Source organism: Cololabis saira, chromosome 6 (genome assembly GCF_033807715.1).
Source record: "Cololabis saira isolate AMF1-May2022 chromosome 6, fColSai1.1, whole genome shotgun sequence".
Lineage (NCBI taxonomy): Eukaryota > Metazoa > Chordata > Actinopteri > Beloniformes > Belonidae > Cololabis > Cololabis saira.
The window spans coordinates 14,790,581-14,803,479 of NC_084592.1; the positions used below are offsets into that span (position 1 = coordinate 14,790,581).

General features: G+C 43.0%; 1 protein-coding gene across 2 annotated transcripts in view; it reads right to left on the bottom strand.

Moving 5' to 3' along the window:
- Positions 1-12,899, bottom strand: part of col4a2 (collagen, type IV, alpha 2) — a 94,735-nt gene that overhangs the window by 64,139 nt on the left and 17,697 nt on the right. For both annotated transcript variants that reach the window (XM_061723351.1, XM_061723350.1), the window contains exon 4: positions 2,970-3,050. In XM_061723351.1, the coding sequence (XP_061579335.1) occupies positions 2,970-3,050 (81 nt within the window). The remainder of the gene's footprint in view (positions 1-2,969; positions 3,051-12,899) is intronic.

The following is a 12,899-nucleotide window of genomic DNA, read 5'->3' on the forward strand; positions in this document are numbered from 1 at the left end:
TCCTGTTTTTTTTGTGTTAGAAAATGGTCAAATCTTAAAAACTTGTAAAACACCACTAAATCTTCTCTTTTTAATCATCAAGCTTATAAGGCGTAAAATCATGAGCACCTGATCTTTTATTATCTTAAAGGGAAATACTATTCTTTGAACACTCAAAGAAAAATACGTAGTCGGTGCGTTTTAATTATACAATTGTGGTTCAGCACCACAAACGAATATCCTTGGGAAAGTGCATTTACTTAAATATTTAATTGGATTCAAATTTTTATTTTAATCCATCTCCAAAAATATCTCTTCCTGAGTCTGGTTCTGACAGGTTTTCCCCTGTTAAAAGGGAGGTTTTTCTTTCCACGGTCGCCTGGTGCTTGCTCAGGATTGTATTCAAAATACGTTTTGATGAAATCAGTTGGTTCGCTAAGTGAAGCAATAATAATTATTGCTTTGTATCAACTGTTTTGTTGAAGTGTCTTGAGACAACATTAGTTTTTTTCTTACTATGCACGGAGTGTTCAGCAAGTCCGTCGCCCGTTTAATGTTCCTGAAGATCAAAAACTAATAGCGTGAGAAATGGAGAGAAATTAAAAAAAATACACTTTTTATTTCTCCTCCATGTCTGACAGTAAAGTTGAGAAAACATTTTTTTTAAGGTCAGTTAGGATTCCTGACACTTTTATCTATTTGGAAAATGTCAGGATAATGGGCTGTGTTTTTGAAACTTTCTTTCACGTCAAAGTTTACTTTCCCTTGGTCAGTATTTGGTGGAATTACTTCTAAACTGTTTGACTTGGCTCAAATATTTTGGGTAGACCTCCACAAACTTCTCTTAATATCTTTTGGCCTGTTCCTCCTGATAAAACCAGTCACATTGAGCCAAGTCTGCGGGTCTTTCTGCCCTGTCAGGCCTTTTCAGTGCCACCCATAAATATTCTGGAGGACTGGGGTCAGGGTCTTGTCCGGGACACTCCGACACCTTCATTTCGTTATCCCTAAGACTCATTGCGTATCATTTGTAGATATTGTTGGTGTTCCTGTCTATTTGGAGGACCCATCCATTGGGACGGTGTCCTGAGACCCGTTAGCTCCAGTCTGGCCACATATATCCATTCAAACTGGGATGTTCTTTGTTGATACTATCGCTTCGTGTCTCTGACTGGTTGTTTGCCTATCCAATGGTGTCCAGTAGGGGTGTAACAATACTGTATATCGTGCCACGAAATTTCGCGATACAAAAACGTCACGAAACATGTCGTGGAGGTGACAAAGTGTGTCGCGATATTGGGTTATTAATATTAATCTATTGTGTTGACTAGAAACGCGCATCCGACCGCGCGTGCCGACCGCGCCTCGACCGCGCCTCGACCTGCGGACCAAAATCTTACTCCGCTCAGAAGAAACTAGTACCGTTTTGCGGTCCCGTTTTGAGCTCTGAACCTTTACTTATTTAAGGCTGGTGTAGAGTTAAGCCTTACCTTATTAAATGAAACCTTTTTAGTAGGATAAACACGGGGGGAACTTCCTCCGAGTTCGAGTGTACTTTAATGTCCGCTCAACATCGTAGGATTTTATAACATCAACACAGCACCTAGTGCTGTATCACTCCGCCCAATCTAAAACAGACTAATCACTACAGATAAACTGACTAGTGTCATTATAGTCCCTGATTTACATCAGAATATAAAGAATATATTTATAAAATAATGAACCCTGAATTACCAAAATAACCTTCTTAACAAAAATAAATCTCCTCTTACACTTATAAAGTGAGCATGAATCAATCTTTTTTATGATATAAAATTGTATGTATTTATTTACTTTTATTTATTTATTTAATTTTAGTTGTTAAATTTCTGGAAAAGAAAAAAGTCAAGTCATAGATGAGAGAAACTATTCAGTTTGTGGCAAAATATTTGTACTTGTATGAAACTGAAGATGCATAATGCAAACCTGACATTTACTTTTAGTTCAGTTTGTGGAAAATGGTTGGCCTGCCTTTCTCTTCAAAACTTAAACAGTTATAAAGCATTACAAACTGTAACAATAGGGCAAACACACAGTATTGTTTTGTATTTTGTGTCTTTCAAATAAAAGACAATTTTTTCCAGTCATATGTTCCTCATGCAAGGTTGTTAAAAAATACTGCTATAATATCGTATCGTATCGTTATCGTTATCGTTATCGTGACCTCAATATCGTGTATCGTACCGTATTAGTGTATCGTTACACCCCTAGTGTCCAGAGGCAGTTTCTCCTGCATGGCCTTTGCCATCAGTGCTGAAAGAGATTTACTGTGGATGTGGTTTCAGTTTGAATATTTACAAAGGTAGTTTTGTTGTTGTTGGGTTCATTTTAACATTCCAGAACAAAGCACTTTCATATCTGTAATGCAGAAGCCGTCCCCTTGTCGAAGGATGGCGGTGTGCGGTTTGATGTCTTGCTTGATTTCTTTTGATTTTCCCATAATGACATGCAATAACACCCTTGAGTTTGACAGTGTTTGCCTTAACATAAATGCACTTGTGCCTCCGATTAACCCAACCAGAAGCCCTAATCATTATTACGTGAAATCCTTTGCCCTGTTTAAGGCAACACAAAACCTTTCAATTGGATAAAACGCATCAACATTTACTTATTATTCTAACAATTTAAAAATAATAATACTAAAAGAGAAGAAAAAGAATTCCAATGAGACAGAGAAAAAAATGTTGTGTGGCTCACTTTTGTGAGCGGTGTAAAGTCTTGAGCCCATCTGTATTTCCGTTCACACCTTCAGCGTCCAAACGACTTAAATCAGAGAAGCTGACAGGCGGCATCATGTGAGATCATGGCCTTATTTGGGGCTCCAGATTTAACACCAAGTGCAAGAGCTGGCTGACAAAGACATCAAGGGAGGAAAAGGAAAACAGAGAGAGAGCGAGAGAGAGGGATGTTTGCACGTCCGTTTGGTTCAGTAGCTATAATAAGGAACTTACCCTGCCACCCTTCTCTGGGAAGCATTTGCAGCCTCCGCTGCAGTCTCTTCCTCCGCAGGGGCCGCCGTACTTCTTCCCACCCTGTCAGACACAAAGCAGGCGACATGAGAGTCAGAACTCAGATATTAAAGGTCAGGGTGCAGATGTCACATAAATGACGGACTGCAACATGCCGCCGTTCATTTTATCAGCAGAATCGCAGCGGCGGCCTGTCTCTATGGAATACACGGCGGTGGTGGTGGACGTTAGTGTGCCCTGTGGCGTTGCTGTCGCATCAGAGAGGTTGATTGTCACACTGCCGTCTGGACTGCTGTGGATGTTAGTCTGCTGTTTTGGATGTGGTTCGGATGAGTCACCATGAACATCCAGACGTTTTTGGAAAGTTACGGAGCTAAGAAAAGAGGCCGGTCTGGCCGCTGATACGGACAAAGCATCTTTAGATGTCTGCATTCCAGCCCAACCACCCGGCATCACAGGCCGATCTGTGTCGGGCGCGACACAAGCACTCAAGCAATGACATGATCAAAGAAATCCATCACACCCTCCCAGAGGTCAAAGGGGTCGCGACCCCAGGTTAACCTAGATAACCAGTGGCGTTAATTAAGATAGAAAGGAGTTATGGGACTTCAAAGTAAAATCCCATGCATTTAACTCCTGAGGGTAAGAAAAAAAAGCACAGATAATCGAAGCTTAACAAGCTTCAAACGTTCCCTAACAAGCCCTCGATCAATAAAAGGTTTAAAAAACTGTTTCTTTGTAAATGCATGACCGGAACCAAAAAAAAAAAACCCTTTTAGCACAGTTAAAGATGTTAAACTTTTCTCCATGGTGCCTGACAGTGAATACGAACCGGACTCACATCTCAGAAGTATTTTATCAGCTCTGACTTTAGGGGAAAAGGTGAGAAGGCCATTCAGAGGCCCTCCGTTAAAAATGTGAGTAAATCTTAGATGATACGCCGTTTGTGAAAGAAAGGCTCCATCAAGCTGGTTTATCTTATGACGTCTCTCCCTCCCACGTCGGCCTACGTCCTCCACCCACACACCCATACCATCGCCTGCTTCGGCAGCAAATGCCTAAATACTCTCCCTCTTCTCCCAATAAAGAGTCTAAATGACCACTTTATGCCCACAACAGCAAGAAAATGGAAGATAAAGAATCAGAATAATTCTCTCTCCTCGGTTTGACAGCCGGTCCCAGCAGCCCCGTCTACAAAGGCCACATTCAAACGCTCTTAACACACAAAGAGCTCCTTCTACTATACAGCCGATGTCCTTAATGATCCCCTATCCCCAACAAAAAGACCCTCTTCCTCTCCCTCGTGGAATGCAAAAGGCTGCATTTCTCCGCGAACAATCGGACGATCTGAGGGCTTCCCTTGATCACGCTGTTAGATAGCAGTGAAACATGACGATGAGGGTTCAATCATGGTGGCTTCACTTTACCGCCCTTCTCCTAAATTCAAAATTAAAGCTTGTTGTTAAGGGGGGGAAAAAAACAAACCATTATTCCCAAATCAAGAATCCCCAGCAGGCTGGAATATCTTTCCAATTGTTTCAGCTTCCGGAGGAGACACACAAAAAAAAAGAAAAAGCAAAGGTCGCTCCATCCTTGTAAGGATGTAAGACAGTGACGCGGTGACCTTTTTCCACATTGAGGTGGAAATCCCGAACACAGACAATAGACTGCGTCATCTCCAGACAGCACAAAGGAGCAGCTCCTATAAAAGCGATTACACATCGCAGAGAAATGCAGCATCGATTCAACTTTACAGTTTACACGCTCAAAATAGCCGGCGGCCGCTTCGGCGGAGGACAATAGGACCAGCGGCATCCTGTTTTCTGCAGCCGCGATTTCAATAACGCGCAGCTGGATGAAAGTCACCTTTTCCATACTGGAGGTTCGTGACAGAAACAGGTCTGGTCCTCGTGCGCCGGCACGCCGGTCTGTAGCGCCTCACTGAAGCTTTGTGAACAAAGCTCCATCACAGGTACAAGAATCACTCATGAAAATGAAGGAGATTGTCCAATTTCCACAAATCTTACAACCGAGGCCGGTTTTTTTGGGGGGCAGGGGTGGGCTGTGCCCACCCAAACGTGCGTCCTGCCCACCCAATCAAAGGTTATGGGGATCCTTTATGTTTTTATAATTTTATTTTTAATATCACAAAATATCTGTACCGTTTCTGATTGGGTGGCAGGACACTGTGCATCATTTTTAGACACAACAATCAACGCATACCGCAAAAGTTGTGTCTCGGCGGAGGGACCCGGCATCCCACCAAAATGAGCATAACAGAGTTCGGAACAGTTCGGAACAGCATACAAAGCACACACTAAAGGCTGATTTAGGGTTCTGCGTTAAGTCGACGCAGAGCCTACGCCGTAGGGTACCGCGGCGTATCCTACGCCGTAGCCTCTGTGTTGGTGTAACGCGGAACCATAAATCAGCCTTGAGGGAGAATGAGCCGCGTCGAAAACCCCCTACACATAACCACGCCTCCAGCAACAGATCCACCACGAATCAGGAGTTCCACATGCTCAAACACAGAAAATGAGAAAATACATTTCGGCGTTTTTTTGTCTAAAAGAAAATATAGTTTAAAATCACTGCCTCGTTGCTCCCGTCTGCCCACTCTGCTGGTATCAAGAAAGAGAGCGACATCGCCGATTCGCCGACATGCATCGTTTCTTTAAGCCTATAAGAAAAAGCCTCCGAGACGCCTCTCTCCATCCCGGCGAGGGTGGAGAGCGCCAGTGCGGGTGGCGGTGGCTGCGGTGCCGTACAGGCTCTGGAGCCACCAGCCTGCCGCGGGACCTTTTAAATCCACGCAGAGCCTACGCCGTAGGGTACGATTGATTGATAAAAAAAAGAAAAATCAAGAAAGAAAAGAGCAAAAAACATAAAATAAATGCAGCCTCAACAGGGCACAAGCCAGTGTCCTATTAGTGCTGGTCCCAAGCCCGGGTAAATGCAGAGGGAAGTGTCAGGGAGGGCAATTGGGTTGACATACTGTTGGTCAAAGAAGGAGAAGATAGATGAACTGATATGATGATAGCATAGTTTTCTATGCATTTCGGGGGTTTGACCCCCCAACATTTTTTCGCCGCAGGCAGCGTCGCCCACCCTGCATTTCAGTCTGCCCACCTTAGGGAGCCTCACTAAATCCGGCCCTGGTTACAACTCAGTCTGAGACATTTTTCTGGCATCTTTCATAGATTAATAGATTTTATCTTACACTTCCATCCATCCATCCATCCATCCATCCATCCATCCATCCATCCATCCATCCATCCATCCATCCATCCATCCATCCATCCATCCATCCATCCATCCATCCATCCATCCATCCATCCATCCAATCATCCATCCATCCATCCATCCATCCATCCATCCATCCATCCTCTTCAGCTTGTCATAGGTCCGTCTCCAGGACTTCTACTGGTCATATTTACAAGCTTGTTTTTTCGGTCACTACCCACAATTCCTGATTGCCGATGAGGACAGGGACAAAGAGAGTGTTGCCTTCTGGCTCAACTCTCTTCACCACAACAGATTGGTGCAGCTCCAGATGTCTGGCGATCCCCCGCTCCATTCTGTCATTTGGGAACAAGACATCAGTATACTCGCAGTTTCAAAACAACAGGAAAACTGTCTGAAGAAAAAGGCTTAATCAATCAGGACTTGGTAACATCTTCTTTGGTAAAAATGAGAGCTTGTGAAAGCTTTTACTTCTCAGGGGATTTTAGCCGTTGTCGATTTTTTTAAATGCAAATTTCAACCATCAAGACCCTGGATACATGGAGGGGCTGGTAATGGTCGCTTCCTCAAAGAGAAGAGACTTTAGAGAGCCTTGAAACTTGCTTCAACCACCCTTTCCTCATGAAAAGACGATCTCAAACTTGATTATGAGCGTTCATAACAAACTCTAACTGGACCCTCGCAGCTGCATTTCATTCAGTTCGTTTGTCTGTCATTTTTTAAATGAGAATCAAATGTTCCAGACTTCATCCTCTTTCCTTTTCATCTTCTGCTCCAGGAATCTGCTGTGAAGAAAACTCCATAATAAGATGAAACGTTGCATCCAAACACCATAGGAAACAGTTCATGGAGTCCTTGTCAGACATATACCACATCAGTAACCAGCCCAAACAGAAAACAGACCACCTGGGACCGTCATACATCGACTGTATCGTATGTAAAACTGAACAGAACTGCATCCCAAACTTAACAAGTGGCACCTGGGAATGTCTTATAACTGTTGTTATAAGAGCTTTCAGACAAAAATATGAATCAATGACCACACGTATGGACCCGTTTTCTTGGTTTATCCATCCGAAGTTTCTTGTTTATAGAGCGAATCTGCTGTGATCATCTTTTACGTCCTACAACCAACCTTCTGCCGTCTGCTCTGCCCTACAGGTGGGTTTATGTGCAACGATGTGAATTATTCCCTCTCTTCACCTATAAATGAACCTCTGCATGGGGTCCATTCAGACCACGCAGGACATAAAAAGGTGAAATTTTCCGACTTACAAAAGACTCCTTTAGCTTTAAATGGTGCCAATGAATCAATTTAATACCACAAAACATCAATTGCGTTCAAAAGAAATCCGACGTTAATGAGAAAAAATAGCTCAGACAAGCTTCATCGGGAGGAAATCAATCAAGTCAACATTAACTACTCTAGAGATGATGATTGTTCCCTACATGTAATATAGGTTGACAGTTTATAAAACCTTAATTACAGGGCAGCTGTTTGATATTGATCTGCTTGTCTATGTTTGTAGGAGCTCAACCTGCAGAAAAACCTGCAGGATCGGGTATGAAAGAAGCGCTCACCAAATTCAACGTTGCAAAGAACTGAGGTCTTTAAACGTCTACAGTTAATAAAACTATGAAAATGGGAAAAACCCAAGAAATAACCACGCCACCATGATCAATTTAGACCAAAGTTTTCCAAAGGAAGGACCCGCGTAAATCAGTACGGTACAAAACACCAAAAACCTCACAGGTGCACAGACTCACCTCAGGAGGAAGTTCATGTTTAAGTCGGCTTCTTCACAAAAAGGTCAGGATCCACATGCCAACGGTGGAAAACTATAACTAAAATCTGGTGTTCATAATAAACTGAGCAGATTCTTGTTGTAAAAGTGAGGCAGGTCAGGTGGTCCGTTCCTACATGGTTTTTAAAGGGAAGTGGGTGTGGGGTTCATGTAGGGTCATCTACAGCATTTGAACCCCGTTTCTCCAGAGTGTCTTAAACACACTTAAACACTGACAACGTACAGCAGGAGGATGATCTAGAGGTTTCCGTCCTCAGAAGTACGCGAGCTAACAGAGTGGATGTCACTCTCGATAAATGATGCTTTTTTTATTGTCTTCCGGTTCTTTATGGCTGCACTGAGGCCGCTGCTTCGCTTTACAGCTAAAGAAATAAAACCATCTGAGTCGCATTCTTTCTCACGCTCAGTTATTCTCTCGCTTGTTCTCTTGTATTGCAACATGCACTTTATAGATAAATGTTAACAACAATATCAAGGACATACTGCGCAATGTGGAGACTCTCCACTGTTTCTGTTGTAACTGGAAACAGATGTATTAGTATGTTTATAATGTGAGAAAGAACCGCCTGAAAGACGACAAAACAGGACACAAGTTTTCTATAGTTTTCTTTAGTGGTAAACAATTGAATGCATTGTTTTTTTCAAGATAAAACAATCTGACAAAAGCAATAAATGCAGTTGTTGTTAAACTACAACAACAACATTTATGGGTTAAGGCAGGGGTTTCCAACGCGTTGCTCGCGAGCTACCAGTAGCTCGCAGCCTCTTTCAAAGTAGCTCACCAAATTGATTGGTCACTCAGCCAACTGCCACCATCCAATCAAATTCACAGATACCTACACAAAGTGATTATTTGCCAATTAGCTGTCAATCAAACGTTGCGCTGCTGTCAAACTGCATTTTGTTTTGATAGTTTGCATTTTGTTTTGATAGTGTTAATAGTGTTAAATAGTTTATTAGTGTGAGATACACACAAAAAGTACATACAGAAAGCCAAAATGCAGATGATTTAAATATTGTTCGTGGTGTTTTGATACATAATGTTAACAGTTAAGTTTGTTTGGGTTAAAATACAGTATGGAATAAATGCATTTTGTTTTGATAGTTTGCATTTTCATTTAATAGTTTTAATAGTGTTAAATAGTTTAAGTGTTTTATTAGTGTGAGATACACACAAAAAGTACATACAGAAAGCCAAAATGCAGATGATTTAAATATTGTTCATGGTGTTTTGATACATAATGTTAACAGTTAAGTTTGTTTGGGTTAAAATGCAGTATGGAATAAATGTTACAAAACATGAGTAGCTCTCGTCCACTTTCATTTTTGTAAAAGTAGTTCTCAGAGGGAAAAAGGTTGGAGACCCCTGGGTTAAGGGAAGTTTATATGTTTAGTGGTCCGCTCCTCTTCTTTATAATAAAAGAATATAGCTCGAAAGTAAATAAGGTCTGGTTTTCATAAACTGATCTCAGTTCCTTAGATTCACTTGTACGACCTTTTGAACTTTGCAATCTTGTGCAGGTTGTCCGTTCCGCTTTTGTGATAAAACAGTGCAGAACGGCACCGATGCGGTCATCTTTCTTTAACTGCTGTCCTCTCTGAAGCTCAGCCTCTCGTTCCTGCACCAGCACAACTCACAGCCAGACGCCGCGATGCTCGGCTTGTGTGGATCGTTTTTGGCCCATCTGAGTCACCGCGTGTGTTCTCTGTAGTTGAGGTTCACCGCAGACAAAACCGCTCGCACTTCCCGTCAGTGTTTAGAGGCAGCCAAAGTGAACAGAAGTGCTTAGTCAAGAGGACAGGATGATGATAAGACAAAACCAAAACAAGCAAATACATATATACACGGGGTAAAAAAAGCAGATGATGGGATTCTGCCGGCTTCATCAGGCCAAGACCTGCAGCTCTCACTGGTGACGTTCGCAGCTGAATGTGAGCGGCCGGGATGAGAATCAGTAGCTCTGGATCCCAGACCGTGGTCCTCAGCCGGAACAGGGTGGAGAGCCTCTTTAAATCTGGAATCAGATGCTGCCCCAAGTACTGTAGGCCTCTGTTGAAAAAATCGATTTTCCGATTCTAAATCGATTCTCATACTAATTCCTAAAAATCGATTTGTATGTCATTACAACTTTTGGTATTTTTTTGTTTATGCCCAAAAAAGGAATGTTTTGTTGGACATGAATAACTGGTGCCATGTTTTTGTCTTTAAATATGTTTAAAGGTATGAAAACATTAAAGTTTTCAGTTATAATTGCATACGTTTTCTATATTTCATTACTGTATGTACCAAATTCTCAAAAATTAAAAACCGAAAGAGACCGAAAATGGAAAAAATAAAAACGGAATTTGGGAAAAAATAAAACCGATTTCATACGGCCTCTGTTTCCTCCCTGGATCTGTTTGGTAATTCTGCCCCACGATGTTTCTGAAAGCAGTTCTATCAGCATTCTGGGAGCTGATTGGTCCTTACAGCATCATTAGCTGCAATACTTGCAGTTGAATCCCAATATAATACTAGTATTCATATGTTGCATAATTACACAGTCATATAATGCATGCAACAGGTCAAAAAACAGTTTTAATAACACTAACCCAAATCAATATCAGAATCGAATCGAATCAAATCTTGATAATCGATTCTGAATCTTAAGAATCGGAATCAAATCGATTCTTGACATTTGAATCGACCCCAGCCCTAGCCCCAAGTGTCTGAGTTCAATTCAATTAAATTTTATTTATATAGCCTCTGTTACAACAGAAGTTGTCTCTAGGCGCTTTCCTGAGACCCAGAACATGACCCCCGAGCAATTATTACATAAACATAAAATAAACAATGGCAGGTAAAAACTTCCCTAGTGGGACCTTAGGCCAAACAGTGGCAAGGAAAAAGTTCAAGTAGCTTGGGCTCTTGTTGACGACTGAGGGAAGAATGGACCATGAGACTGAGAGAAGATGAATTTTGACGATCTGGCGTGGTGAAGAAGGAGCTGAGCAGAAAACCGAAGCTCTCGATTCACCAGTCGGTCTACGTTCCTACCCTAAACCTATGTTCATGAGCTGTGGGTTATGACCGAAAGAACAAGACCACAGATGCAAGCGGCGGAAATGAGTTTCCTCTGCAAGGTGTCCGGGCTCTCCCTTAGAGATAGGAGAAGTCATCCGGGAGGGCCTCGGAGTAGAGCCGCTGCTCCTCCGCATCGAGTGGAGCCAGATGTGGCGGCTCAGGCATCTGGTGAGGATGCCTCCTGGACGGCTCGCCGGAGAGGTCCTCTGGGAAAGTCCCACTGGGAGGAGAGCCAGGACACGCTGGAGGGACTAGGTCCCTGGGCCGGCCTGGGAACGTCTTGGGATATCCCCACATGAGCTGGGCAAAGTCACTGGGGAGAAGGAAGTCTGGGCTTTTCCTGCTTAGGCCAACACCCCGGTGACCCGACCTCGGACAAGCGGAAGAAGATAGATGGATGGATGGAGGCCCCTCGTTAATCTCCAGAGGATTTACCAGTTCAGAGCAATCGGCAGCCCTTACTGACAGGATTAGACCAAATTCACCCAAAATCTCTCTCTGGGTCCAAGTGATTCACAAATGCTGCTGATTGACGAAGTAACTGGGACTTCGAAATGGCCTTTCAGACTCTTGCTGGTCCAGAACGGTACATAAAACATCCCTCTGTGGAATGTGAAGAATGCATCCCCAACAGGGCATAAAACACACACAGATACACAGAAGAGACAGATGCAGGTCCATCACAGCTGTACATTCCTCATCTCCCCAGGCAAATTATAAAACATCCAAGACACTCTGTTTTTTCCTTCCTTTCTTCAGTTCCATCTTAGGAAAGGATGAGTTTGATTGCTCGGCGCGTCATGGCAAAAAGATTGACGACAGAGGCAAACCTTTTCCACATGGAGTTTCTTTCCACAGCAGATCTTGTGACCTAAATCTTTGGTACTCTGGTTGGTTGTATACATAAAGTACCTTTCAGATCAACCTCCGTGGTTCAGAGCAGACCTCAGATGACTGACATGATAAGCGACCTCTTTGAGCTGGTGAGGGGGTTTGTGTGCGCGAAGGATCGTATGAACAGAGATCACAGACCGCCGTCTGTCAGGACGGGTGTTTGATCTGCGACTGGTGGTGACGCGTCACCAACTCGCATTATGATGAGAACACTTGACTAGAAAGGTGCGAATCGCAGCCGCTGCGATGAACACTATGTTGACTCATCCAGAAGAGTAAACGGAAACGAAATCACACATCGAGGACAATGAGCTGATCTGTTGGCTGCTGATGCTCGATGAGGGGAAACCTCTCTGCTTGAATCTTGGTTTTTTGAGTAATGTCTGATCCTAAAGCATGACTTTGAGGCTCCTTTCACTCGCCACTTACATGCTCCTCGGAGGACTGCAGTCATGGCAACGGACATGAGCAAACTCTTGCCTTCTCGTCATGAGAGGAGTGGGGTCGATAAAACCCCCCCAAAAAAACCCATGTTGATAAGTTGTGGAGCCACAGTAAAAACGAACAAACTAACCAAAGCAATTTTGCTTTAACTACGGGCTGTTTTGGATCACATCCTCTGATAAGCAGGACTATCTGAGATAATTGAGCTGGTTTACTGTTTCTGACCGGACCACGGACGTCAGAGCACATAAAAGTTCGTCAATCACCAGACAAAGCGAGTTGTGGCCACTCTTGGGCCGGACCCTCCGCCATATTTAATCTTTGAGCCTTTCAGATTCCCATCAGAGCAGATCGGAGCCATCGATTACTTCAGAATCATTTCATATTGTGCTCAATGTCTGTCAGATAAATAATTTTACTTGCCATCTAACCAAGAACAGTTTTAACATTGGATCCCGCTAA